Genomic DNA, 26,901 nt, shown 5'->3' with positions numbered 1-26,901 from the left:
TCATACATTTATAGCTCTAGTGCATCCGTTGCATGGCAATCCCTACTCCTTGCATTAACATCAATCGATGGGCATCTCCATAGCCCATTGATTAGCCTCGTTGATGTGAGACTTTCTCCTTTTTGTCTTCTCCACATAACCCCCATCATCATATTCTATTCCACCCATAGTGCTATGTCCATGGCTCGCGCTCATATATTGCGTGAAAGTTTATAGGTTTGAGATTCCTAAAGTATGAAACAATTGCTTCGTTTGTCATCGGGGTTGTGCATGATGAGAGCATTCTTGTGTGACGAAAATGGAGCATGACTAAACTATATGATTTTGTAGGGATGAACTTTCTTTGGCCATGTTATTTTGAGAAGACATAATTGCTTAGTTAGTATGCTTGAAGTATTATTATTTTTATGTCAATATGAACTTTTATCTTGAATCTTTCGGATCTGAATATTCATACCACAATTAATAAGGATTACATTAAAATTATGCCAAGTAGCACTCCACATCAAAAATTATCTTTTTTTATCATTTACCTACTCGAGGTCGAGCAAGAATTAAGCTTGGGGATGCTTGATACGTCTCCAACGTATCTATAATTTTTGATTGCTCCATGCTATATTATCTACTGTTTTGGAAATTATTGGGCTTTATTATCCACTTTTATATTATTTTTGGGACTAACCTATTAACCGGAGGCCCAGCCCAGAATTGTTGTTTTTTTTGCCTATTTTAGGGTTTCGAAGAAAAGGAATATCAAACGGAGTCCAAACGGAATGAAACCTTTGGGAACGTGATTTTCTCACCGAACATGATCCAGGAGACTTGCACCCTACGTCAAGAAATAAAGGAGGAGGCCACGAGGTAGGGGGCGTGCCTACCCCCCAGGCGCACCCTCCACCCTCGTGGGCCCCCTGTTGCTCCACCGACATACTTCTTCATCCTATATATACCTACGTACCCCCAAACGATCAGATACGGAGCCAAAACCCTAATTCCACCACCGCAACTTTCTGTATCCACGAGATCCCATCTTGGGGCCTGTTCCAGAGCTCCGCCGGAGGGGGCATCCATCACGGAGGTCTTCTACATCAACACCATAGCCTCTCCGATGAAGTGTGAGTAGTTTACCTCAGACCTTCGGGTCCATAGTTATTAGCTAGATGGCTTCTTATCTCTTTTTGGATCTCAATACAAAGTTCTCCCCCTCTCTTGTGGAGATCTATTCAATGTAATCTTCTTTTTGCGGTGTGTTTGTTGAGACCGATGAATTGTGGGTTTATGATCAAGATTATCTATGAACAATATTTGAATCTTCTCTGAATTCTTCGAATTATCAGTTTGGTTTGGCCTACTAGATTGATCTTTCTTGCAATGGGAGAAGTGCTTAGATTTGGGTTCAATCTTGCGGTGTCCTTTCCTAGTGACAGTAGGGGCAGCAAGGCACATATTGTATTGTTGCCATCGAGGATAACAAGATGGTTTTTTATCATATTGCATGAATTTATCCCTCTACATCATGTCATCTTGCTTAAGGCGTTACTCTGTTTTCATGAACTTAATACTCTAGATGCATGCTGGATAGCGGTCGATGAGTGGAGTAATAGTAGTAGATTCGGTCTACTTGTCTCGGACGTGATGCCTATATACATGATCATACCTAGATATTCTCATAACTATGCTCAATTCTGTCAATTGCTCAAGAGTAATTCGTTCACCCACCGTAAAATACTTATGCTCTTGAGAGAAGCCACTAGTGAAACCTATGGCCCCCGGGTCTATCTTCATCATATTAATCTTCCAATACTTAGTTATTTCCTTTGCTTTTATTTTATTTTGCATCTTTATCACAAAAATACCAAAAATATTATTCTATCATATCTATTAGATCTCACTCTCATAAGTGACCGTGAAGGGATTGACAACCCCTTATCGCGTTGGTTGCGAGGAGTTATTTGTTTTGTGCAGGTACAAGGGACTCGCGCGTAGCCTCCTACTGGATTGATACCTTGGTTCTCAAAAATTGAGGGAAATACTTATACTACTTTGCTGCATCATCCTTTCCTCTTCAAGGAAATCCAACGCATTGCTCAAGAGGTAGCAATTCCTTACTCCGATTCTTAGCACAATGCAATGCCATGTTCTTTACCATGTATGAGATCAATCTATCCAGAGAAAACATCCAGTAGATTAGGTTTGACTCAAAAATTTAGGGTTAGGTTTCCGCCGAACTCATCTCGGACTGGCCGAGTTTTAGAAATCGGTCTCACTGATTTGGCTTAGGCCATTGCACTTGCACTTTTCGGTCTGACCGAAAGTTGCAAATCGGTGTGACCGAGTTCAAATCTCTGTTAAACCCTAGCAATCTCGGAGTCACCGAACTGTGTCTCAGTCTGACCGATTTCACTAGTTTAGACTCCAAAAGTTGCTTCGGTGTCACATAGTTTAACAAATCGGTAGCTCCGAAATGCCTTCTGTGGAAAAGGAAAACTAAGTTTTTGACTCATCAGTTTTGCTTATCACACCCGATCATCACGTGGTGTCTGGGCACGACGAACTTTGGCAATGGTGCATACTCAGGGAGAACACTTTTATCTTGAAATTTAGTGAGAGATCATCTTATAATGTTACCGTCAATCAAAGCAAGATAAGATGCATAAAAGATAAACATCACATGCAATCAATATAAGTGATATGATATGGCCATCATCATCTCGTGCTTGTGATCTCCATCTCCGAAGCACCATCATGATCACCATCGTCACCGGCGCGACACCTTGATCTCCATCGTAGCATCGTTGTCGACTCGCCAATCTTATGCTTCTATGGCTATCGCTACTGCTTAGTGATAAAGTAAAACATTATAGGGAGATTGCATTGCATACAATAAAGCAACAACCATATGGCTCCTGCCAGTTGCCGATAACTCGGTTACAAAACATGATCATCTCATACAATAAAATTTAGCATCATGTCTTGACCATATCACATCACAACATGCCCTGCAAAAACAGGTTAGACGTCCTTTACTTTGTTGTTGCAAGTTTTGTGTGGCTGCTACGGGCTTAGCAAGAACCGTTCTTACCTACGCATCAAAAACGACAACGATAGTTTGTCAAGTTGATGCTGTTTTAACCTTCGCAAGGACCGGGTGTATCCACACTCGGTTCAACTAAAGTTGGAGAAACTAACACCCGCCAGCCACCTATGTGCAAAGCACGTCGGTAGAACCAGTCTCGCGTAAGCGTACGTGTAATGTCGGTCCGGGCCGCTTGATCCAACAATACCGCCGAACCAAAGTATGACATGCTGGTAAGCAGTATGACTTATATCGCCCACAACTCACTTGTGTTCTACTCGTGCATATGACATCTACGCATAAAACCTGGCTCGGATACCACTGTTGGGGAACGTAGTAATTTAAAAAAATTCCTACGCACACACAAGATCATGGTGATGCATAGCAACGAGACGGGAGAGTGTTGTCCATGTACCCTCGTAGACCGAAAGCGGAAGCGTTAGCACAACGCAGTTGATGTAGTCATATGTCTTCATGATCCGACCGATCAAGTACTGAACGTACGGCACCTCCGAGTTCAGCACACGTTCAGCCTGATGACGTCCCTCGAACTCCGATCCAGCCGAGTGTTGAGGGAGAGTTTCGTCAGCACGACGGCGTGGTGACGATGATGATGTTCTACCGACGCAGGGCTTTTCCTAAGCACCGCTACAGTATTATCGAGGTGGACTATGGTGGAGGGGGGCACCGCACACGGCTAAAAGATCAAACGATCAATTGTTGTGTCTCTAGGGTCCCCCCTACCCCCGTATATAAAGGAGCAAGGGGGGAGGTGCGGCCGGCCAGGAGGGGCACGCCAGGAGGAGTCCTACTCCCACCGGGAGTAGGACTCCCTCCCCTTTCCTTGTTGGATTAGGAGTGGAGGGGGAAAGAGGAGGGAGAGAGGAAGGAAAGGGGGGCGCCGCCCCCCCTCTCCATGTCCTATTCGGACTAGGGGGGAGGGGCGCGCGGCCCTGCCCTGGCCGCCTCTCCTCTTCTCCACAAAGGCCCACTATGGCCCATTAAGCCCCCGTGGGGTTCCGGTAACCCCTCGGTACTCCAGTAAAATCCCGATTTCACCCGGAACACTTCCGATATCCAAATATAGGCTTACAATATATCAATCTTCATGTCTCGACCATTTAGAGACTTGTCGTCATGTCTGTGATCACATCCGGGACTTAGAACGACCTTCGGTACATCAAAAACCATAAACTCATAATATAACCGTCATCGAAAGCGTGCGGACCCTACGGGTTCGAGAACTATGTAGACATGACCGAGACACGTGTCCGGTCAATAACCAACAGCAGAACCTGGATGCTCATATTGGCTCCCACATATTCTACGAAGATCTTTATCGGTCAGACCGCATAACAACATATGTTGTTCCCTTTGTCATCGGTATGTTACTTGCCCGAGATTCGATCGTCGGTATCTCAATACCTAGTTCAATCCCGTTACTGGCAAGTTTCTTTACTCGTTCTGTAATACATCATCCCGCAACTAACTCATTAGTTGCAATGCTTGCAAGGCTTAAGTGATGTGCATTACCGAGAGGGCCCAGAGATACCTCTCCGACAATCGAAGTGATAAATCCTAATCTCAAAAGATGCCAACCCAACAAGTACCTTCGGAGACACCTGTAGAGCACCTTTATAATCACCCCATTACGTTGTGACGTTTGGTAGCACACAAAGCGTTCCTCCGGTAAACGGGAGTTGCATAATCTCATAGTCATAGGAACATGTATAAGTCATGAAGAAAGCAATAGCAACATACTAAACGATCGAGTGCTAAGCTAACGGAATGGGTCAAGTCAATCACATCATTCTCCTAATGATGTGATCCCATTAATCAAATGACAACTCATGTCAATGGATAGGAAACATAACCATCTTTGATCAACGAGCTAGTCAAGTAGAGGCATACTAGTGACACTCTGTTTGTCTATGTATTCACACAAGTATTATGTTTCCGGTTAATACAATTCTAGCATGAATAATAAACATTTATCATGATATAAGGAAATAGATAATAACTTTATTATTGCCTCTAGGGCATATTTCCTTCAGTTAGTGCATTGCAACCAGAGCCATCATGCATGAACACACCAGCACGATGGAGATCTCGGATGTCCAACCCACCAAGGGATATTGGGCTACGCACCAAGCATCGATGCCCGCCAGGTGGAGAGCTTCTTCTTCAACTTATGCACCACGGGTATGAGCACTGATGTGAGCTTCTTCTCCAACTGATGCGACAAATGAGCTTTAAATGAGTTAGAAATAGAGTCATCGACCTCCCAAAGCTTAAATATTACTCGCCCTCGAGTAAGAAAATTGACTAAGTATGCTAATTGTTTCTAGATCTTAAGCTTACATTGTAGATCCTTGCAAAAATAGCTTTCATTGAATACCAACCTCCAAAAATGTATACTTATCCTTCCTGCAAGCTTGAGAAGTTAACTAGCATGGGAGTAATACATGCAATCCTTTTAGTCCCACTGCTATGAAGGTGAAGAAAGAATAAATATTTTTATGGAGTTAAAATTTCCATTGCCAAGGTTTAGAGCGGATGACAATATTATGTTGGTAACAAATCAATGTCCGTCATAGACAAAAGAAATTATGCATTAGAGATCACTTCAAAAACACCAATCTGAAGCATACCAGGTAAAATAGTAAAAATCGTTTGTCTGCGTTAGTCAGCCACTCAACTAGTGCAAGCATATGCCTCACACTTATTGAGAAAAAAGAATAATGATTCGAGTTTTAAAAAGTCAAAAATAAACAAAGTACTGCATCGTTTGGAAGATCCAACCGTTCAGATTATGCAGAATTGTCAGGATTGCAACCCCTCAAACTTTTAGCTCAATCCAATTGTTCAAACTCCGGGAAACGTCCAAAAAGTGCATCAATTTACGAATATTTTTTCTGCATTAGACATATCTGATCCGAGTTCATCTTTGCCATGAGCGACCTATCAGACTACTTCTGTTTAAGGAGGATTTTTGTGGGGTCATATGCTATGTTCTCAAGCACTTGCGTGCAAAATTTGGTCCTATTCTAAGGTGCTCTTCACCGTCGCGTTGGTATCTCACCGGGCCGACCTCATTGCTCCACAGATTCTGACCCGTTGAAAGTGCAACTATCCCTGGGTGGTTTTGGTAATTCCTAACAACAGATAGCTCATTGAACTAATGTTATTTCAAGATGATCATTTCAGAAAGTTCAATGTTTGGCATGGCATGGATTAGGAACGTGGACACCTCAAAATGCTAAGGACACAAATTGGCTCAAGTTCAAGACTCTACATTTTCATTTTAGTGATCCAAGATCACATTGAGTCCATTGGAAAACCAATACTATTAAAAGGGGATGAGGTGTTGCTTAATGGCTTGCTTGCTCAAAATGCTTAGTGATATGCTCCAAAAGCCCTCAATCACTTTCTCATATCCACATATGTCCCAAACCAAAAGTCTAACTCGGCCCCACCGATTCGATCTATCCGGCGCCACCGAGTTCACTTGACATAGCCATTGCCAGAAACCCTAGTCACTTCGGTCTCACCGATAGGGATCTCGGTCTCACCGAGATGGGATTGCAAACTCTCTGTTTCCCTTTGTAACGTTTCGGTCCAACTGAGATGAGCGATCGGTCCCACCGAGTTCGCAATTCAAACTCTCTATTTCCCTTTTGTAACGTTTCGGTCTCACCGAAATGAGCGAATCGGTCTCACTGAAATTAGCGAATCGGTCGCACCGAGTTTGCCTGACCAACTCTTTGTTTGCCTATTATAGAAATCGGTCCTACCCAGTTTATGTGATCGGTCTCACCGAGATTACGTTATGCCCTAACCCTAATGAAATCGGTCCTACCAAGTTGACATGTTGGTCCCATTGAAAAGCCTAACGTTCACATTTTGAACTAAATCGGTCTGACCGAGTTTCATGATTCGGTCCCACTAAGTTTGGTAAATTGTGTGTAACAGTTAGATTTTGTGTGGAGGCTATTTATACCCCTCCACCCAGTCTTCATTCATGGAGAGAGCCATCAGAACGTGCCTACACTTCCAACATACATTTTCTGAGAGAGAACCACCTACTCATGTGTTGAGACCAGGATATTCCAATCCAACCACAAGAATCTTGATCTCTAGCCTTCCCCAAGTTGCTTTCCACTCAAATCGTCTTTCCACCAAATCCAAATCCGTGAGAGAGAGTTGAGTGTTGGGGAGACTATCATTTGAAGCACAAGAGCAAGGATTTCATCATCAACACTTCTATTACCTTTTGGAGAGTGGTGTCTCCTAGATTGGTTAGGTGTTACTTGGGAGCCTCCGACAAGATTGTGGAGTTGAACCAATGATTTTGTACGGGCAAGGGGATCGCCTACTTCGTGAAGATCTACCCTAGTGAGGCAAGTCCTTTGTGAGCGATGGCCATGGTGGGATAGACAAGGTTGCTTCTTCATGGACCCTTCTTGGGTGGAGCCCTCTGCGGACTCGCGCAGCCATTACCCTTCATGGATTGAAGTCTCCATCAACGTGGATGTACGATAGCACCACCTATCAGAACCATGCCAAAAATCTCCGTGTCTACATTGCGTTTTCTCCCTCTAAACTCCTCCCTTTACCTTCATGTGCAATGTTTTACATTCCGCTGCTATACTCTTAGACTTGCATGTGTAGGTTGATTGCTTGACTTGTGCTAAATTGCTAAAATCTGCCAAGACTTAAAATTGGGAAAAGGCTAGATTTTTATTTGGTCAAGTAGTCTAATCACCCCCCTCTAGACATACTTTAGATCCTACACATGTGCCTTCATCCCGCACCATCGCTTCGTCGAGCCAACGCCGACCAAGTTTTGTGATCACCTTGGCGGACCGCCCTGCACTAGCATCCCACACCATTGCTTCGTCAAGTCGACGTCAACTGATACATCTCCAACATATCTATAATTTATAAAGTATTCATGCTATATTTACATCATTTATATATGGTTTTGGTGCACTTTTATATTATTTTTCTAGACTAACCTATTAATCTATTGCCCAGTGCTAGTTCCTGTTTTCTACTTGTTTTTGGTTTTACAGAAAATCAATATCTCGGAAGGTCGAAATACCCCGGGGATTTAATATTTTGGGCGAAGGAATTAACACAAAACTATGGTCGAGGGCCCCACAAGGACATGAGGCATGGCCAACCCTTGGCTGCGCCATGGGCCCTTGTGTCTAGCCCCTCAGTAGGTTGGAGCTCTTCTTTCGCTGCAATAAAGCTAATTTCCACAGGAAAATCCACTCAAAATTTCAGCCCGATCGAATTTACGGATCTCCAAGTATCAAATAAACAGTGAAAGATCAAAAAAAAAGTCACAAAAAACAAAAGATAGAAGAGAGATTCAATCTAGGTGAGACCTCCCTCTCTCCTGAAGGGCCAAGGAAGAAGAAGAAGGTTCCTCCTCTCCTCCGGTGGTACCGAGACGCTGTCGGGGATATCTCCGTCATCACCATCACCAACAACTCCTCCTCCGTTCTTATGATGGTGTGTGAGTTGTTCATCCTCAGGGCTGAGGTATGTACCAGTAGCTATGTGTTTGATCTCTCTCTCTCTCTCATGTTCTTGATGGACTCGATCTTGATTGTATGATGTGTTTTATTAATAAAGTTGGATCATATGATGTTCTTCCCCCTCTATCCTTTTTGTGGTGAATTGAGCCTTGCTCTTTCAAGTTTCTTTATGTTGGATTTGAGATTACATGATGTATGTCTAGTAATTAACTTGCGGATACCCAAGGTGTTTGGATGTCAGTTCTTGAGAGAGCCAATTATCGCAGACACTGAGAGGCTCTCGGCAATGTCTGAAGCAGGAAGGCCTAGGTATGCTCAGATCTCTTGATTGCATGCACTGAAGATGGAAGAACTATCCATAACCTCTACAAGGGCAATATCAGGGCCATGTAAGAAGCCTACCATCATTCTTGAAGTAGTTGCATCACATGATCTCTGGATTTGGCACACTTTTTTTACATTGCCGGGTCTCACAATGACATCAATGTGCCGTAGCGGTGTCCAGTGTTTGTTAGGCCGACTGAAGGGAAAGCTCCTCCTTGCAACTATATTGTCAATGTACATGAATACAACATGGGCTACTATCTGGTTGATAGTATCTATCCTTCATGGACTTCCTTTGTATAGACCATCTCTGAGCCGGTTGGTCAGAAAAAGGTCTCTGCCCGAAGACAAGAAGCAGCTAGAAAGGATGTGAAGAGGGCATTTGGAGTGCTTCATGTCCGTTTCGCAGTTGTTCGTGGACCTGCTAAAGAATGGGATATGAAGACCCTGTGGGAGGTGATGACATGTTATGTGATCATGTACAACATGATCGTCGTGGAGGATGAGGGTGAAGATGCTGTCGCAGCTATTGAATTTGAGAGTATGGTTGATCCTATTGAACTTCCAAATCAAAATGCATCAACAAATTCAGCACCGAGCAACTCATGATCAACTCAAGAAAGATTTGATTGCACACCTATGGGCCATTAAAAGGAGCAAATAGACCACATGTGCTAATTGATTTCAAGTTTGAACTACTCTAGTTTGAAAATTTTGTTGGATTGTAATATTTAAATTACAACTATTGTCGCATTTGAACATTTTCAATCATCTTTGATTTGGCATGCGATTATTTTGAGCTTGCGAACTTTAAAAAAAAGAGGCAGCAGTTTAGGGGACAATTTTGGATGACCGGCTCCCGCAACATTGTCATCGGACTGGTCCTCACCAGTTCACATATTGATATGGTGTCCGATTTAAAGAAAGATGCCCAATAAAAGGTCCTCACAAGGTAACTAGATTCAATGCAAGAATGGATTGCGACAAGGTGACCCGGTTTCTCCCTACCTCTTCCTCATCGTCGCCGACCTACTTCAACAGCTCATCCTCCAGAACTCCAAATCTGCTCTTCACCACCCCATCTTTTCCCACCTGCCTCCCACTATCCTCCAATACGCTGATGATACACTCATCGTTGCAGCCGCCTCTCCTGCCGCCGCTGCCCTTAAAGTAACCCTAAACTATTTTGCACACGCTACGGGCCTTGCCATCAACTTCTCCAAAACCACTCTAGCCACTCTACACACAGAGGAATCCATGACTGCCACCATTGCCCTCGCCATGGGCTGCTCATGCGCCCCTTCCCTCAAACTTACCTCGGCCTTCCCCTCGCCCCGACTAAACCTCCCACCAATGCCTTCACCCTGTTGATAGAACGATCTCGAAAACTCCTTACGGGCTGGCGCGCGAAACTACTCGACAAGGGCGATCGGCTCATCCTCATTTCTGCAGTTCTAGACTCAATTCTCACCTATTTCATGTCAGTATTTCGCATCCCCAAAAAAGCACTCAAAACAATAGACTCTCTGAGAAGGGTTTTTTTTGGGCAGGAGACGACGCTTGCTCAGGTGCTCAATGTCTTATTGCATGGAAAAATGTGTGCTTACCAAAAAAGTTTGGTGGTTTAGGGCTTAAAAACCTGCAGGTCCAAAACAACTGCATCCTTATGAAATTTGCTGCCAAAGCTCTCTCCTCTGCCCAGACACCTTGGCTAGAGTGGCTTGATCTCCAACACCCCAACGCCCTAGTCTCCCACCCCCTCAAACCTCCTTTCTTTGCCGCACGATTTCACAGCAAATCCCTACCCTACAGACTATAACATTTGTGCTAACAAACAATGGCTCACATACATATTTCTGGCTCGACACTTGGCTGACTCCAAAACCACTTGCCATCACCTTCCCCCACCTATTTTCACACTCCACCCTAGAGCTGGTTAACGTGGCTAACATTTTGAATTTCGGTATCCAAGCTAACCTCCGTAATCGTGTCTCTCTCACAGCAGAACAAGAGCTTGTGTCGCTTGTGGCTATTTTGCAGGACTTCATGCCCTCGGCGGAAGAAGATCAACCGTTCCTACGGCATGTCATTGGTTTCACCACCAAGCATGTGTACGGTGCCCTCATGGCTCGGTCAGATAACGATCTAGTTGCTCCTCTCATTTGGAGCGCCAAGGCTTCGCCTGGCTACTCTTCAAAGACCGCCTCAATACCAGGGTCAATCTTGCACATAAGCATATAATCTCTTCAGATATATGCCCCCGGTGTGCTAGGTTACCCGAAGACTCCAGCCACCTCTTTATCACATGCCCTCTTGCCAATAGGATTTGGCAACGCCTTGAGGTCCTGCCATAGGCCGACGACCTCATGGACCTCTGGGACGTCACTCTACCTCCTCACATCTCTAACACGGTATGGCCCTTGGTCCTTATGGCTTTACTATGGAAGATATGGGCATCACGTAATGACATGGTGTTTAGGACGGTGGATCAAAGTTCTGTAATAACCCTTAGGAACCTTATTTCTGATTTGGACCTGTGGTCTCATCGTCTTGTGGAAACACAAGAAAAGGAGGACGTCTTCACGTGGCGTTCCTATCTCTCTGCACGTTGCACCGTGCCTACGTAATTCTGTACTTACTGCCACGACAGTCCTTTGAGCAATATATTCATGTGGGGGAGCCCCCGCGCGATGATTCTCAAAACAAAAAGAAGAATTACCAGCGGAACTAAAGGCTCGGAAAGTGGACTCTCCTTAATAAGGACTACCACGATACTCTGAAGAAGTACCATCCTATCTGTCTGTTGTCAGCTTGGTGGCATTGTTGAAGTTCCTAGGGTAGAAGAAAAAGGCCAAAAGTGAGAGGTGGCTGGGATGTGACCCACATGCTAGCTGTGTTCCAAGAAATGCCCCCCCCCCTCTAGATTCCACACGCACAAGGTACACAACACATACACTGTGGGAAGGGTGTGTGATTAGGATATGGCAACAGACACACCCATCTACCAATCATTGCAAATGGGAAGGTAACAAAGCTCATGATTAACACTGATTGATGCAAGTGGGTCTTGGTTCTAAGCACTCACTACCTACCCAACGGCTGTAATTTCTTCTCTTGCTTTTGTAGGTGCTGCCATTAATGATTGAAGCCACGGTTTCTCTGGTTCAACTGTGCAGTAGGATCAGCTACATTCATTGAGGAACAGCACACAGATACACAATCTGACAATATGTTTTTGGATCTTTGACCTACCGTATTTTGATCCACTGTTGGGGAAATATAGTACATAAGATGTGGGCTCATAATGATATACTAGAGGAACATGTATGTTGCCATTGGCTGGAGTAAAATACTAGAGGCATCCAAAACAGAAACAAGATCAAAGACATAGTTGATCTAGGAGATAATTTGAACACCCAAAGGGAAGGTAACTTTGTTTCTTCTCTGAATTCTCATGCTTTCCGAGTTGAGAAACTAGCACTACATACTTTCTACAGTCAGGGCATGCAAGCAGGAGTTCATCACACAATCCCTGGCCCCTCTTTGCCCTTTTTCAACACACATATTACACCCAAATTCATACCCTGCCATGCCACTGCATCTGCACCCCAAAGCCTGAAACCTGCTGGTTTCTCGTTTGTCATGTGGTAATGATTGTTGTAGTTTCTGAGCTGCTGTGCAGGGAGAAGAGAAAAAAGGGCGGAGCGGCTGGCGTATGTACAGAAGGCAGGGGCAGGCACATTTATGGTTCAACCTTCATGTGGTTTACTGTCGTCGCCGGCTGGCCACTGCCTGCATTCAATGACATGGAACGGGCCAAACAGGGCAACCTCAGCACAGAATCCAGAACCGGCCGTTTTCAGGACATGAAGAGACCAAGGAAAGGTGATCTGGTATTTTCACTCGCCATAGAAAGCTTGGGGTTGCTGGCTATGGCTGCTGCTGGCTCCCCCCATCTGCACCACTCTCTGGAGGTCTTGCTCCCAGCTGAAGGTGCCTTCTACCTCTGCCCCGTGGCCGTGGCCGGCCGCGACGGCGACGGGTGAACCGGCGTAGGAGAAGCCGGGCACTGCCATCTGGTTCATCTGGAAATAGTTGTGTGCAAGGTTATCTCCCTCGCATCAATTTGAGTGGTGGTCTGGCAGAAGTTCCGGTGTGGAGATTGACGGCAAAGTTCGATTTTTTATATACGTGTCATATCATATGAACTCTCACCTCTTTGGACGGGATGTACTGCTCGTCGAGCTCCAACTGAGGATTCATGGTCGACAATTTCATGGATAGAAACTGAAGGAATGCACAAATTATTAGCTAGTTCAGTTCTGAAAGAAAGAAAGTTCAGTCTTGCGACATGCATGCTGCATCTTAGGTGGTTACTAAAGTATACCTCGACCTGACGCTGCAGCGACTGGACGTAGTTGATGATCTCGTCGAGCATGAGTGCCTTGCCGGTGATCTGTCCACCGCACATCCGCATGTGATGGTTAATAATTAAGCAGCTAAAAAACGCAAGGAGAAACACTTAAACAAACCGAAATTTGACCGCCGCCGCAATAATTGTGCACTAAAGTAATCGTGCGCGCCACCTAAACCACCCGCACCTTCCATTGATTAACTAATCATCCTCCACCAAAAGCCGGAACGTCGCAACTAATTATGACTACCGCTGCTAGCTTAGCTAGCTCTTGGACCACTACGTTCCAAATTACTAAATTACTGCCTCCAAAGCCCAGACTTCACCATAGCTAGCTCGCTTTCTTCCTACTTTCGGTGGAGGAGTCGCTCTAGCTAGCAAAAAGTCCAACTACTATAGAATTACATCCTCAGTAGCGATTAGTAGCTAGTAATGAACTTGTCCAAAAAAAGAGCTAATGAACAAGTGGTAGCTGACAACAAGATCAAGCAGTAGTAAGCAGTACTACGAATTTCGTTTGTTCAAATGTATTTTAGACATGGATGGACACAGTCTCCAAAACGCTATCTATGCGTACTCGCCTTCACATGCATGCTAACCTTCCAAGTTAAACAGAATTTGACCTTAAGGAAATTGCGGCTCGGGTGCGTTCATACATGCATAAACACATACAGTAGTACTCCCTCCGTTCCCAAATACGAGTCTTTTTAGAGATTTCAACAAACGACTATATACAAAATAAAATAAGTAAATCTACATTTTAAAATATGTCTACATACATCTATATGTTATAGTCCATTTTGTTATACTCAGACTTATACTTAGGAACGGAGGGAGTACCTTGTTGCAGCTTGGCACCAGGGACTGCAGCAGCTTCATCCTCTCACCGATCTTCTCCCTCCTCACCTACCAAGTAAGAACAAGCAAAGTCTTCACACTTGAAAATTTTGAATAACAACAACAAGGTACTAGTACTAGTACGCTCAAGTGATTAGTATGTAAATTACAGTGACGTGCATTTGGATTTGGGAATTAATGTGTAGTAGTATCTAGGATAGGTAGGAGGTCGGTAGGTACCGTACCCTCTCGGCGAGGCTGTGACTATCGGTTGCCTGCCCCCTCCTCGCCCTCACATGGATGTAGTCCTTGGCCGGCTCCGCCTTCTCCTCCTCCACCGCCCCGGCGTTTTCCTCGTCGCCGCCGTCGGCGACCCTCGGCCGCTTCGGCGGGCTCGTATTCATTGCCGCCATCTGCATTTGCGCCAATAATTTATATATTATCCACGGAGTTACTTGGCATAGTATCACCAACGAACTGGGCCTTGATTGATGCCAACATCTGTGAAATGAGAGGGAGAAGAAGAACTGACGGAGCAACTGGGCTGTACTGCGGGTAAAGAAGCCTTCGCCTTGCCCTTCGCCGGGGCCGCCTTGCGCTTCCGCGCGGAACCGGCGGCGCCCTTTTTCGTGGGCGGCTCCTGCATTGCGGGCTGGCTGTCCGTCTCGGGGCTCATCTCCAGTTGGGCGTTCTGATCCAATGGCGCCGTCGCGGCAACGCCGGAGGTGTTGCCAACGAGCGACTTGCTGCTTGACACCCGGGATAGCCTGCCTGTCTCCAGCGCAGCGATGGCGCCGTAGCCCCGGAACGCCTGCGGCGCCCCGCGTGGAGGGGAGCTGATAGGCGTGCTGTAGCAGGAGTTGTTGGCGCTGGCGCCGTTGCAGATGCTGCCGAGCCGGCCGATCAGGTCGCCGATGGCGACGTCATCCTCGCCGCCGTGCGTGAAGCCTAAGCCTCCGCCGGCGGTGGCGCTGGCAGGAGACGAGACCAGAGAACTGAGCGCGGAGTCAAAGTGTGCCGTGGTGGCTGAGGAGTCTACTGGAAGATGCTGGTCCACCCACGGCAGCCCGAAGGCCATAGCCGCGGCGGCTTCGAACCCTGAACGGGGCGGCTGCACGTAAGATGCGCCAAGGAACGGCGCGGCTAGACCGGAGGAAAGGTACTCGCCGGGGAAGAAGTGCTCGTTGGCCATTGGAGACTTGAGTGTGCGTTGGCGTGCTCGGGTGAGAGGAGGGGAGAAGAGAGGGGAAGAGGAAGGCTGTGGAGGTTGGGGACGAGGAGGTAGTTGACCGTTATATATGGAAACGGGTGGGAAGTGACCGTATTGGTGGGTGTGGCACGGTGAAAACTTACATCCGCCTTCTGATCACTGGTCACTCTGTTCTCTATGTTCTCCTACAAACATACACATTTTTATTTTTATATTTTTCAAGGAAACATAGTCTTCAGGCTCTTTGATTTAATTCATACGATAGGAAAAGAATACTAGGACGCGGATTTGATGAGCATGGTTCCACGCGCATCTTTTATGAATAGTACATTCAAAAAAAATATTAGGAAAAAAATAAAAAATCTGAATATTTTTTGTAACATACTTAGTCAACCGGTATACCCGCATATGAAGTTTCACAAAGAATTTAAATCCTTGTTATTCGGGGCAAAAGTGACAAAGTCGAAGCAATATTGAGAAAAACATTGTTTAATGATTAGTAAGGTCCCAATTGTATTGTTCACTAAGAATATCATGGGTGTCAATACTTCATGAAACTTCACATGTGAGTAGAATGGCTGATCAAGTTTGTTACCCTAGAATTTTAGATTTTTTAAATCTTTTAAGTATTTTTTGAACTTACTATTCATGTGGGTGCGCGTGGAACCATGTTAACCTTTGTATTTTTGGAAAATACTAACACTATAAACTAATTCAAGATATTTTAGATTACTGAAAAGAAGTACGATGGAAAAAATGGAGGATTCCAATGCCCTGCCTATTTGAACCTTATGGATTAAAACAGAAAGAAATTGGTACAAGTGTCTTTTACATGAAGCATATGATCTTTTCTCAAGAGCTCAGACTTCATGCAAAATTTCCAATGAAATAAACTAGGAAAACTTCCTTAAGAATTATTCCCACGGATTGTATTCCTGCAAATTAAACAACATCTACTTTGCTTAGTTGCTTTTATTTATCTTAGTTTAATTTAGTGCATTACCTTATACATAAAATAACAAAATATTTTTATTTCAGCATGCAGTAGATTTATTTTACTTAGTTATAATGTGTTTCACTGCACACCCGCAAAAAATAATAATAACAAGTTTCATTGCTAAGAATAGTAAGCTATGTGACTACAAAACTACCAATAATGATCACTTCATGAGTACACTTATTGCTCCACCTGAAACTAAGGTTGATTCCTTCAAAATCATTTATTGATTTATTGAGGCACTTTCAATGAAGATAATGCTTCTCAGTTGCATATTTTTTTGGAAAGTTTGTGATAAGCAGAAATATAAAGAAGTTTAGGCTGATTATGCCAAGTTATAACTTTTTTAATAAAGAGCAAGAACTAAAAAATGGTTGTTGTCTTTTCCAAAAGTTACTGTTAGCTCAACCTAGAAATCTTATCATGAATTTCAAACAACTTGATCATGAACATTTAGCTCAAACTTTGGACTAACTATGTGTGACGCCCGAATAGTTACGCTACAATAATTCCCTATTAACGATGCCACGTCACCATGATTACTATTTTTAATCTCGCGATGAATCAAATCCCGTTCGACTTTAAATTTAAAATAAAGTTAAACGATAAAAGTTTTCAAACATTTAAAACTAAAATGTTCTAAATGTGTCAAAAAATCATAAGTAATTATGGTGGAGAAACCATTTTTTTGTAAAGTGTTAAATGCCCTAACCTAGTTAAAGTAGTGGCTAAAATAATAATTTAATAGCTTTTTAAATTATAACAATATTAAACTAATTTACTTTGGGTCCAAACTAAGTTTGGCAGTGGCCTATATTAATGATACTAATTTGGGTGCTAACTTGGTATTTTATAAAACTAAAATAAATAAAACTAGAAATAAAACAAAACATGTAAAAAGAAAAAAAACAAAGCAAAATAAAGAAAAGAGGCCTACCCCTCTACTGGGCCTCATGGCCCTGCCGAGCAGGCCGGCCCAGCTGGCTCCTCCCTTGCTTAACCCCCACCCCGGACCAACCCTAACCCACCGAGACCCCACTCCCCCACTTGCCCTCACTCTCCCCCACCTCTCGGTCCCGTTCTAGATCGAGAAGGGGCGAACACCCACGACACCGCCGGTCCTCGTTGAGGGAGTCCTGGATTATGGGGTCCTCGTTGAGGGAGTCCTGGATTATGGGGTCCTCGTTGAGGGAGTCCTGGATTATGGGGTCCTCGGGTGTCCGGGCTAGTGACATGGGCCAGACTGATGGGCCATGAAGATACAAAGTAGAAGGCCTTCCCCCGTGTCCGGATGGGACTCTCCTTTGCGTGGATGGCAAGATTGGCGTCCGGATGTATAGATTCCTTCTTCTGTAAGTCGACTTTGTACAACCCTAGGCCCCTCCGGTGTGTATATAAACCCAAGGGTAGAGGCTATCAGAATTTACATAGGCTAGACAACTAGGGTGTAGCCATTACGATCTCAAGGTAGATCAACTCTTTTAACCCCTATACTCATCAAAGTCAATCAAGCAGGAAGTAGGGTTTTACCTCCATTAAGAGGGCCCGAACCTGGGTAAACATTGTGTCCCCTTTTGTCGGCGTTCTGGGAACGGGGGTCCCCAGATTTGCCTGCCTGCGGCCCGCGGCGTGGCTGGGCTGGCAGGTCTGTACGGCCCATTTTCATCGACAAGACATTCAAGACCCTCGTGAGGGGCCAAGCCTCGCGAGGCGGACGATGCAAGACCCCCTCAGGAGCGGCCTCGCCAGGCAGGCTCACGAGGGGTGGAGAGATCAAGGCTAGGCAAACCTCGCGAGGTCCTCGTGACGTGAGCCATGACGATCGAGACCAGGCGGGCGCCAGCGCGCGTAGTGTCCTTGCTTCCTCTTTGGTGCCAAGGGGGCAAGCACAGGCGCGGAGTACCGAGGCATCAAGCAAAGGTTTCCATATTGGTGCAACAAGACCAAGACCAGAAGGACGACAGGACGGAGGTCACCATGGAGCCCAAGACGGCGTCATCACCAGAACCTTTGGCAGGCGAAGACCACCTTTTGTCAGGATAACTTGTACTAGTTGTCCCCTTTCGAATTGGCCGTTGTTAGCTCCCTTCCCGCTCAATATTTGGGGAGAGGACCAGGGCCTATATAAGTAGAACTAGCCACCACAGTAGAGGGGATCGACCTCATCACAAATCAAGAGCGGATCCAAGATCATCTCACCCACACAAGTTCACCAAGCACAAGAACACCTCACCCTCAGGAGGCTGTTCTTCCTCCTTGTACTGTTCATCATCAACCCAAGAGGCAATCCACCACCACCACACTGGAGTTGGGTATTACACCACAATGGTGGTCCGAACCAGTATAAATCTTGTGTCTTTCTATGTTGTGAGTTCGTCGAGTTCGTCCACAAGATCTTAGAGAGCTAGGGCGTGGATCGATAGGGAGAAAACTTTCGCGCGCACCCCAGCGTTCGAACCTCAAGGGTTTTGACGGAACCCGTGATCCGACATTTGGCATGCCAGGTAGGGGTGCACCGGAGTCTCTTCCCCGCCAATCGACCCGCTGACGCTCCGTGGCCCCGATGTTAGGCGACCCAAGGGCCGACTCCGACCGATGGGCAGCATGTCCAGCCCGGGCGGCGCCACCTGCCCATGAAGACCTCAACCCCGCGTTCCAGGCGGCGCTCGTGCCGCCTAACGCAGTGGGGCGCGGGCGGCGCGGCCAGGCGTCATCCACCCCCACTCCACAACAAGCGCGAGCCGCTACAAGGGCCGCAGGCCATGCCGCGGCAATGGCGCCACACACCCGGCGGGAGCAGGCGAACATGCGGGCCGCACTCAAGGTGGCGCGGGAGTTGCTGCGGTGCCGGCTGATGGAGAGCGGACGCGACACACTGCTGGAACGTGTCGCTAAGCTGCTGGATGCGGCGGCGTCAGGAGCGCCGCCTTTCTGCTATCTGCTTCCTTCCTGAGCCGCTACTGGACCTCACGACAGGCCTCGCTGTGACCGCGCGCCCTCGGGTGCGCCTGGGGGCTTCGTCGACACCAGGACGGCCGGCGGCAACAGGGGCCCCATTGCCTCCGCGCCGCCTTTGATGAGCATGGGCACGAGCGTTGCCCCCCATGGCCCCAGCGAGGCGTCGCGCTGTCATCCTCAGGATGCCGCGCTGGGTCGGGCGACATGGAGCGTGGGGCACTACGGCGAGGTGTTCGGGGTGATAGCCCCGGAATCCTATGTGCCCCGCATGATGAACCAGGAGTACATGCCGGAGGACGACCCTGGCTCATTTCTCGGGCCAGGTTGGGAGGATGAGGCATTAGGAGCTGAAGCCTTCCAAGAGCCACCGGAGAGCCCCGCCAACCGCGCCGTCGACAACAGATACATGGTACCACTAATCCCTCAGGAGCAAGCTTATGCTAACCATGAGTCACAGATGAACCAGGCCACAACGCCGAATGGTGGCTCCGGCACGACGATGCCCGCCCCGAAAGGAGAGACCCACTGGGGGCTGCGCAGAAGGGGCCAGGAGCAAGGCCCCTCCCCATGTCGCGGGGAGCAAGGCAACGCCCGGAGGTAGGCCCTCTACCGGGGTGGCGACTGCGACCTTTCCCCCGGCAGAGGACCCGTGGTCGCCGAGGGCACCACTGGCGTCCCCTCTGCCCTCGTTGGGCCGTCTCGGTTTCTGGTCGTCCCAGCGGTGGTAGGGGTGGCGCAAGGCGGGGCCCTCACCTGGCGATATGAAGCAAGGCCGGTACTTGTGAAGCAAGGCCCAGTGCCTGTGAAGATCGCCGCCCATGACACTCTCACGTAATAATGAGTGGGGCTGTACACGCCCCGGAGTCTCCGGAGAGCCGCCCTTGGGCCTCGGGGGCTCCCTCCCACGCCTAGTGGCAGCACTTAGCTCCGCGCTGGTGAGAAGACGTCGAAGACTAGACTAGGTGCCGGACACGGCCATTTGCTTTGGATCTCTTTTCTGTAACCCTGCCTTCTGCATTTGGATTTAAGTTGAAGTAGAATTTTCATTTGATTCGCGCGGGGGGAATGCCTTTTCTCGTTCGAGTTATTTCTCGCAGTCTCGTTCTTGCCTTATTTCGGAGTTTGTGCTAGTCGATCCCCCTCGCGGGCCCCTCGCGAGCCGGGCTGGGCATGAAGCACACGAGCCACGCACGTGTCAAGCCGTGGCGGCCGCTCGCTTATCACACGGCCCTCTCGGGCGTGGCGACGAATTCATCAGGAGCTCCTCAAAAACCTGCAATCTCTCGGGCCGGTTTTGGGCTCGTCCAAGCTAAGGTAAACCGCAACAACAACTTTGCCCCGGCATGCTTAAGCTCATGAAAACGCGTACTCAATTTAGCACGAAAGGATAAAAGCTGCGATTGTTTACATGAGGGGCTCCCCCTCTCAAAATGCTCTTACAGTCTTCTAGGGCCATGCCCAAGTTTTTACAGGATAAATAACAGGGAAACAAGGAATCAGCCGGATACGTCGCTCGCCGTGCCCCCCATGTCATCTTCAGACGCGCCGCTGGCGTCACTGTCACCATCATTGGCGTTGCCTCCCCCTTCGCCGGCATCGACGTCGCCGTCATCAACCACGTCACCTTCGTCCGCCGCAACCACAACCCTGTCATCATCAGAAGCGAAGGCCCTGACCAGCACATCCATGTGGTCTTCAACCCATCGCGCCAAGTCGCCCTGGATGGCTTCCGACATGGGAGCAATAGCGGCGTCAAAAACAAAGTTGAGATCAATGTTCCGGAGGTGGTTGAAGACGCGGGAGAACGCGCGCCCAAGCAGACTGCGACTTCTCTCTTCCACAAGCTGGCGAGCCCTATTAGACCGGGCTTCCAGGCGCGTCACCACATTGGTGAAGAAGGTCAGGCGACTGGCGTAGTCATTCGAGTGGGGCGGCGGTGCATTCTCGTCGCAGATGAAGCCCAGGGCGGCATTAGCTCTGTTCCGGAGGCCCCGAAGCATGGGGGCGTGCTCGCGCTCCAGCGTCCGCTGTTGAAGTACTTCCTCCTGTTTTGCCGCGCGACGGCCTCGGCGTCATCAACCCGTCTCTGAAGAGAAAGCAGCTCGGCGCGGGAGGAGGCCAAGTCCGCCTGCGCCGTGACTAGGGCGGCTATTGTGGCCTCCTCACGCCTCTCCGCCTCATCTATTTTGGGCCGGAGAGTGGCGGTCCTGCCCGCTGCCTCAGTTCCCGCAACCTTCAGCTTTAGGACGTGCCGACCTTCAAGATCCATGCGAACCTTGGCCACCCAGCGGTCGACTTCCTCCTGGACCTTGGCCTCGCGAGCCCCGACGGCATCTTCCGCTTGGGCAACTTGACGCTCCCTCATCTCCAGTTGCTCAAGCTCGAGGCTACGCTCCACGGCTTCCAGAACCAACACCTCCTCGCGCTTCCGGACCTCATCTTCCTCGGCAGGCGTCCCCCTCAGCGACACGAGGGCGGCTTTGCGCGCCTCCACTTGCTGCTCGAGGGACGCACCCCAAGCGTGGAGCTCCCACACACGCTTCTCCGTAGCCTCGCGACGGCGGTCAGCTTCACGAGCCTCCTCCAGCGCTCGGGAGCAGGCCTCACGGGAGGCCGCGAGGGAGGCCTTAGCCTTCATATTTTCTAGCTCGCGCTGGTGACGCCCGAGGTTGATGGCCACTTTCAGCCTGTGCCACTCCTCCACCAACCGAAGACCCTCGGCCTCAAGGTGCGCGTCAACACCCTCAAGTTCTTCGCCGAGTCGGTTCATCGCGTCCGTCGCCTCCTGGAAGAGCTCATGATGAACGACGCTCCGCCCGCGCTCGAACTCGAGCACACGACCCATCTCGCCCTCTGCCACGGGGACTGTGGGCGACGCCCGGCGCGGCGCGGCCCCAGGCGCCGGCCGGCCCTCGCGAGGGGCCTGAACCAAACAGGGCACGCTGCTTAAAGAAGACCCCAGGGTCAAGGCCAGCTAGCTGCCGACCGTGACCAGGGGAGGAGCCCTTGGCACGCCTGCTGTGCTCCGAGCGAGGCCGCGAAGGAAGGACGGCGAAGGCGCAAGCTCGGAGCGCCTTGATGATGGACCAACTCCCACGGGTGACCCCAAGCCGTGGGCAGCACCTGAACCTGCAGCGCTGGAGCTTGGCGGGTGCGACGGGACAAGAGGGAGCTACTTCCCAGGAGATTTCACAGCCTTGGCAGAAGGGGTCCTGAGGGGACAATCGTCAGGAAGGGAAGACGGCACACAGAAGATCACCAAAATAAGGTACTTACTCGTCGACGACAATGTACTTTCGTCGCTTCATTGGCCCGAAGATACCGCTGCCGCTCGGAGATCCTTTCCTCTTGCGGAGCTCCTCAAAGTCCATGCAAAGCCGACCGAAGCACTGAACGTGGCGGCCAGTACGGGGTGTAGCCGGAGAAGTGCTCGGGAGAATGACTTCAGGGGTGCCCGGCTGCAGAGAACAGTCGGGCGCCTTCTCACCGCGACCTCCCGAGGCCTCCAGAGTTTCGGCCTCAGGAGCCGCGTGCTGCATCACCTCAGCGACCGGCGCCCCAGAATCACGGGATCCTGAGGACGACGCCTCGGGAGCCCCAGGCGGCGTCCGCACATCAGCACTCGTGCCGCCAGCCTCCGGTGACGCTCGTCCCCCTACACCCACATTCGGGACGAGCTCGGCGCCAGCGACGAAGAGGGGAACCACGCTGACAGGGTTCTCGCGGGACCCCACCAGGCCGTCCGGATGCAGCCCCCACTCGTCAAAGGAAGGCATGCTCCCCATGAATTCAGCCTTATTCCTGTAGCGGTACAACAGACAGTTCTTCCCAGGCAAGTCGTCTGGTGAAGGGACACCTGTCAGGACCTTGAGCACCGTTTGCCGTGCCACAAGGGGAAGCCCGGACTCCTGAAACCTCATATGGTCCTGACTGCTGAGCAAGGCCCACATCGGGCGAGAATGGTGCTGAAGCGGAGCAACCCGGCGCCTGATAAACTCCCTCACCACCATCGGCGCGGTCACGCCGCGGTCCTTCAGCATCCTTAGCCTGAGCCAGACAAGGACAAATACCCACCGTGTCTGAAATTCACTCGTGGATGGAGGAAGCTCGAAGTCGATCCCCACGCCCGCCGTCACGACCACGGCCTGGAAGCTCACACACCCCGAGCTTTGCCGGGGATCAGTCAGATGCAACGAGAAGAATTGGCGGAGAAGGGCCACAGAAAGAGCGATGCCCACCATGGCTTCACACACGAAGGCAAAGACGGCAAGAAGAGTCACATATTGGGGGTCGAGATGCAGCATATGAATGTGGTAGTGTTCAAGCACCGCGTTGAAGAAGGCAGAGAAAGGGGGAATCAGGCCCGCCCAAAGGGCATCAATGAAGATTGGGACCTCGGTGACCATCCGAGCAATGCAAGCACGAGACGCAGGCCCAGCCACCGTCTCCCCCATTCGTTGAAACTGGTGGCGAGCATGGGACACACTGATACGTCTCCAACGTATCTATAATTTTTGATTGCTCCATGCTATATTATCTACTGTTTTGGGCAATATTGGGCTTTTTTCCCACTTTTATATTATTTTTGGGACTAACCTATTAACCGGAGGCCCAGCCCAGATTTGCTATTTTATGCCTATTTCAGTGTTTTGAAGAAAAGGAATATCAGACAGAGTCGAAACGGAACGAAATCAACTAGAGAAGTTATTTTTGGAACGAAAGCCACCCGATGGACTTGGACCCCACGTCAAGGAAGGAACGAGGTGCTCACGAGGGTGGGGGTGCGCCTCCCCCTAGGGCGCGCCCCCTGTATCGTGGGGTCCTCGTGGCTCCCCTGACGTACTTCCTACACCTATATAACTCCATGTGACCTAAAACTTCCAGAACGCAAGATAGATCGGGAGTTCCGCCGCCAGAAGCCTCCATGGCCACCAAAAGTCAATCGGGACCCTGTTCCGGCACCCTGCCGGAGGGGGGAACCCTCACCGGTGGCCATCTTCATCATCCCGGTGCTCTCCATGACAAGGAGGGAGTAGTTCTCCCTCGGGGCTGAGGGTATGTACCAGTAGCTATGTGTTTGATCTCTCTCTCTCTCTCTCTCTCTCTCTCGTGTTCTTGAGATGATACGATCTTGATGTATCGTGAGCTTTGCTATTATATTTGGATCCTATGATGTTTCTTCCCCCCTCTTCTCTCTTGTAATGAATTGAGTTTCCCCTTTGAAGTAATCTTATCGGATTGAGTCTTTAAAGATTTGAGAACACTTGATGTATGTCTTGCCGTGGATATCTGTGGTGACAATGGGATACCATGTGCCACTTGATGTATGTTTTGGTGACCAACTTGCCGGTTTCGTGACATTGGGAACCTATGCATAGGGGTTGGCACACGTTTTCATCGTGATTCTCCGGTAGAAACTTTGGGGCACTCTTTGAGGTCCTTTGTGTTGGTTGAATAGGTGAATCTGAGATTGTGTGATGCATATCGTATAATCATACCCACGGATACTTGAGGTGACATTGGAGTATCTGGGTGACATTAGGGTTTTGATTGATTTGTGTCTTAAGGTGTTATTCTAGTACGAACTCTTGGGTTGTTTGTGACACCTATAGGAATAGCCCAACGGATTGATTGGAAAGAATAACTTTGAGGTGGTTTCGTACCCTACCATAATATCTTCGTTCGTTCTCCGCTATTAGTGACTTTGGAGTGACTCTTTGTTGCATGTTGAGGGATAGTTATGTGATCCAATTATGTTAGTATTGTTGAGGGAACTTACACTAGCGAAAGTATGAACCCTAGGCCTTATTTCCACACATTGCAATACCGTTTACGCTCACTTTTATCACTTGTTACCTTGCTGTTTTTATAATTTCAGATTACAAATACTATTATCTACTATCCATATTGCACTTGTATCACCATCTCTTCGCCGAACTAGTGCACCTATACAATTTACCATTGTATTGGGTGTGTTGGGGACACAAGAGACTCTTTGTTATTTGGTTGCAGGGTTGCTTGAGAGAGACCATCTTCATCCTACGCCTCCTACGGATTGATAAACCTTAGGTCATCCACTTGAGGGAAATTTGCTACTATCCTACAAACCTCTGCACTTGGAGGCCCAACAACATCTACAAGAAGAAGGTTGTGTAGTAGACATCAAGCTCTTTTCTGGCGCCGTTGCCGGGGAGGTTAGCGCTTGAAGGTATATCTTTAGATCCAGCAATCGAGTCTTTTAGTTTCTTGTTTTATCACTAGTCTAGTTTATAAAAGAAAATTACAAAAAAATGGAATTGAGTTTGTCTCATATGCTTCACCTTTTTAATATCTTTCGTGAGTATGATGGAAAGGATAATTGTGCTCAAGTGCTAGAAGAAGAAATCTATAAAATGTTTGGCACTAAATATTTGAATGATGAGCATGATTGCAATGTTGTTAGTACGAATTCTTTGAATATCCATAATACTAATGATGATTGCACTAGTTATGATGAAAATACCTCCTATAAACATGTCAACTTTTGTGGAGTAGACTGGGTTTGCAAGTACACACCAAATAGGGAAGATAGATATTGCAAGAGGCATAAGTACTTAGAAACCAAATCATTGCAAGAAAGCCTAGATGAGTGTTGTCACATCCCTAGTTCTATTATGCTCTGAGCTAGCTAGTCATGTGTTGCATCATGTTTATATTCTTTCAAATTTGAATTGGGGATTGTTAAACCCTAGCACCAAATGAAGTGCAACTAGGATAAAAATAAAAATATTTTCAAAGACCCCAAAATGCCCTTTGAAAATGTTCATGATTTATGATAAAGGTGAAAATCTCTGCCAAAAATGATGAGCATATTTCTTGGCCATTTATGGATTTTTGAATTAATTCATATTGTATTTGAGTTGGAGCAAATATATGTTATAAATATATTTAATGCTTCAATAATTCTGTTATTTTGTGAGGGGCTCTAGAATATTCCTTTTAGTCCCTGCAAAAATTATCAAAAGAAACAAAAATGATTTAGTGCTTGAACTAAATCAAAATAGATTGAAACAAATAGAAAACGGTAACTAAAATAGAAAACAGAAAGGAGAGAGAAAGGTTTTACCCGGCGCTTACCCACAGCCCCGAGGCCCAGCACTGTGCAGCCTAGGAGCTGGCCCAGCCCACCACCGCTGTCGTCCTCCTGGCGCCAGTCGGCCAGGCGTGTGGCCAACACGCGCGCACGGGCAGAGCGCCACGCCACCAGCTCGCCTGCCTGCCTCCCCTACCAGCGGGACACTGCGTTGCCTCTCCTCGACGCCGCCCCGTCCTCCCTGGCCTATCCACTTCTCCTCTCCTCTCCTCTGCTCTCTTCCTCACGGCCGCCCGAACAAGCCGGAGTGCGCCGACGAGCACCACCGCAGCCACCATGCCTCCCTCGCTTCCCCGACTGGTCCACGAGCTCCGCGACGTCGTCCTAGACCCCCTCACCGAGCCATGCCCCGCCGGACACCCTCGAATGACGACCACACCGTCTTCTTCAACCTCAGTCCGCCG

At 48.2% G+C, this 26,901-nt stretch overlaps 1 protein-coding gene and 1 long non-coding RNA gene across 2 annotated transcripts; both read right to left on the bottom strand.

The window, feature by feature from the left end:
• Nucleotides 1-4,933: 4,933 nt before the first annotated feature.
• LOC123185403 (uncharacterized) lies at nt 4,934-6,392 on the bottom strand. Its single transcript, XR_006493372.1, has 2 exons — nt 5,438-6,392; nt 4,934-5,309 (listed from the first exon to the last, which is right to left on the bottom strand). It is a non-coding gene; the product is annotated as an uncharacterized lncRNA (long non-coding RNA).
• Nucleotides 6,393-12,353: 5,961 nt separating this feature from the next.
• Nucleotides 12,354-15,467, bottom strand: LOC123188985 (transcription factor bHLH62). The gene is made up of 6 exons (XM_044601297.1): nt 14,733-15,467; nt 14,446-14,613; nt 14,204-14,269; nt 13,337-13,405; nt 13,165-13,236; nt 12,354-13,034 (listed from the first exon to the last, which is right to left on the bottom strand). The coding sequence occupies exons 1-6, from the start codon at nt 15,390-15,392 to the stop codon at nt 12,849-12,851; spliced, it is 1,221 nt and encodes a 406-aa protein (XP_044457232.1). The 5' UTR covers nt 15,393-15,467; the 3' UTR covers nt 12,354-12,848.
• Nucleotides 15,468-26,901: the final 11,434 nt, after the last annotated feature.

Source organism: Triticum aestivum, chromosome 2A (assembly GCF_018294505.1).
Source record: "Triticum aestivum cultivar Chinese Spring chromosome 2A, IWGSC CS RefSeq v2.1, whole genome shotgun sequence".
Lineage (NCBI taxonomy): Eukaryota > Viridiplantae > Streptophyta > Magnoliopsida > Poales > Poaceae > Triticum > Triticum aestivum.
The sequence above is the reverse complement of the archived record's forward strand: the minus strand, read 5'-3'. Positions and strand labels throughout refer to the sequence as shown.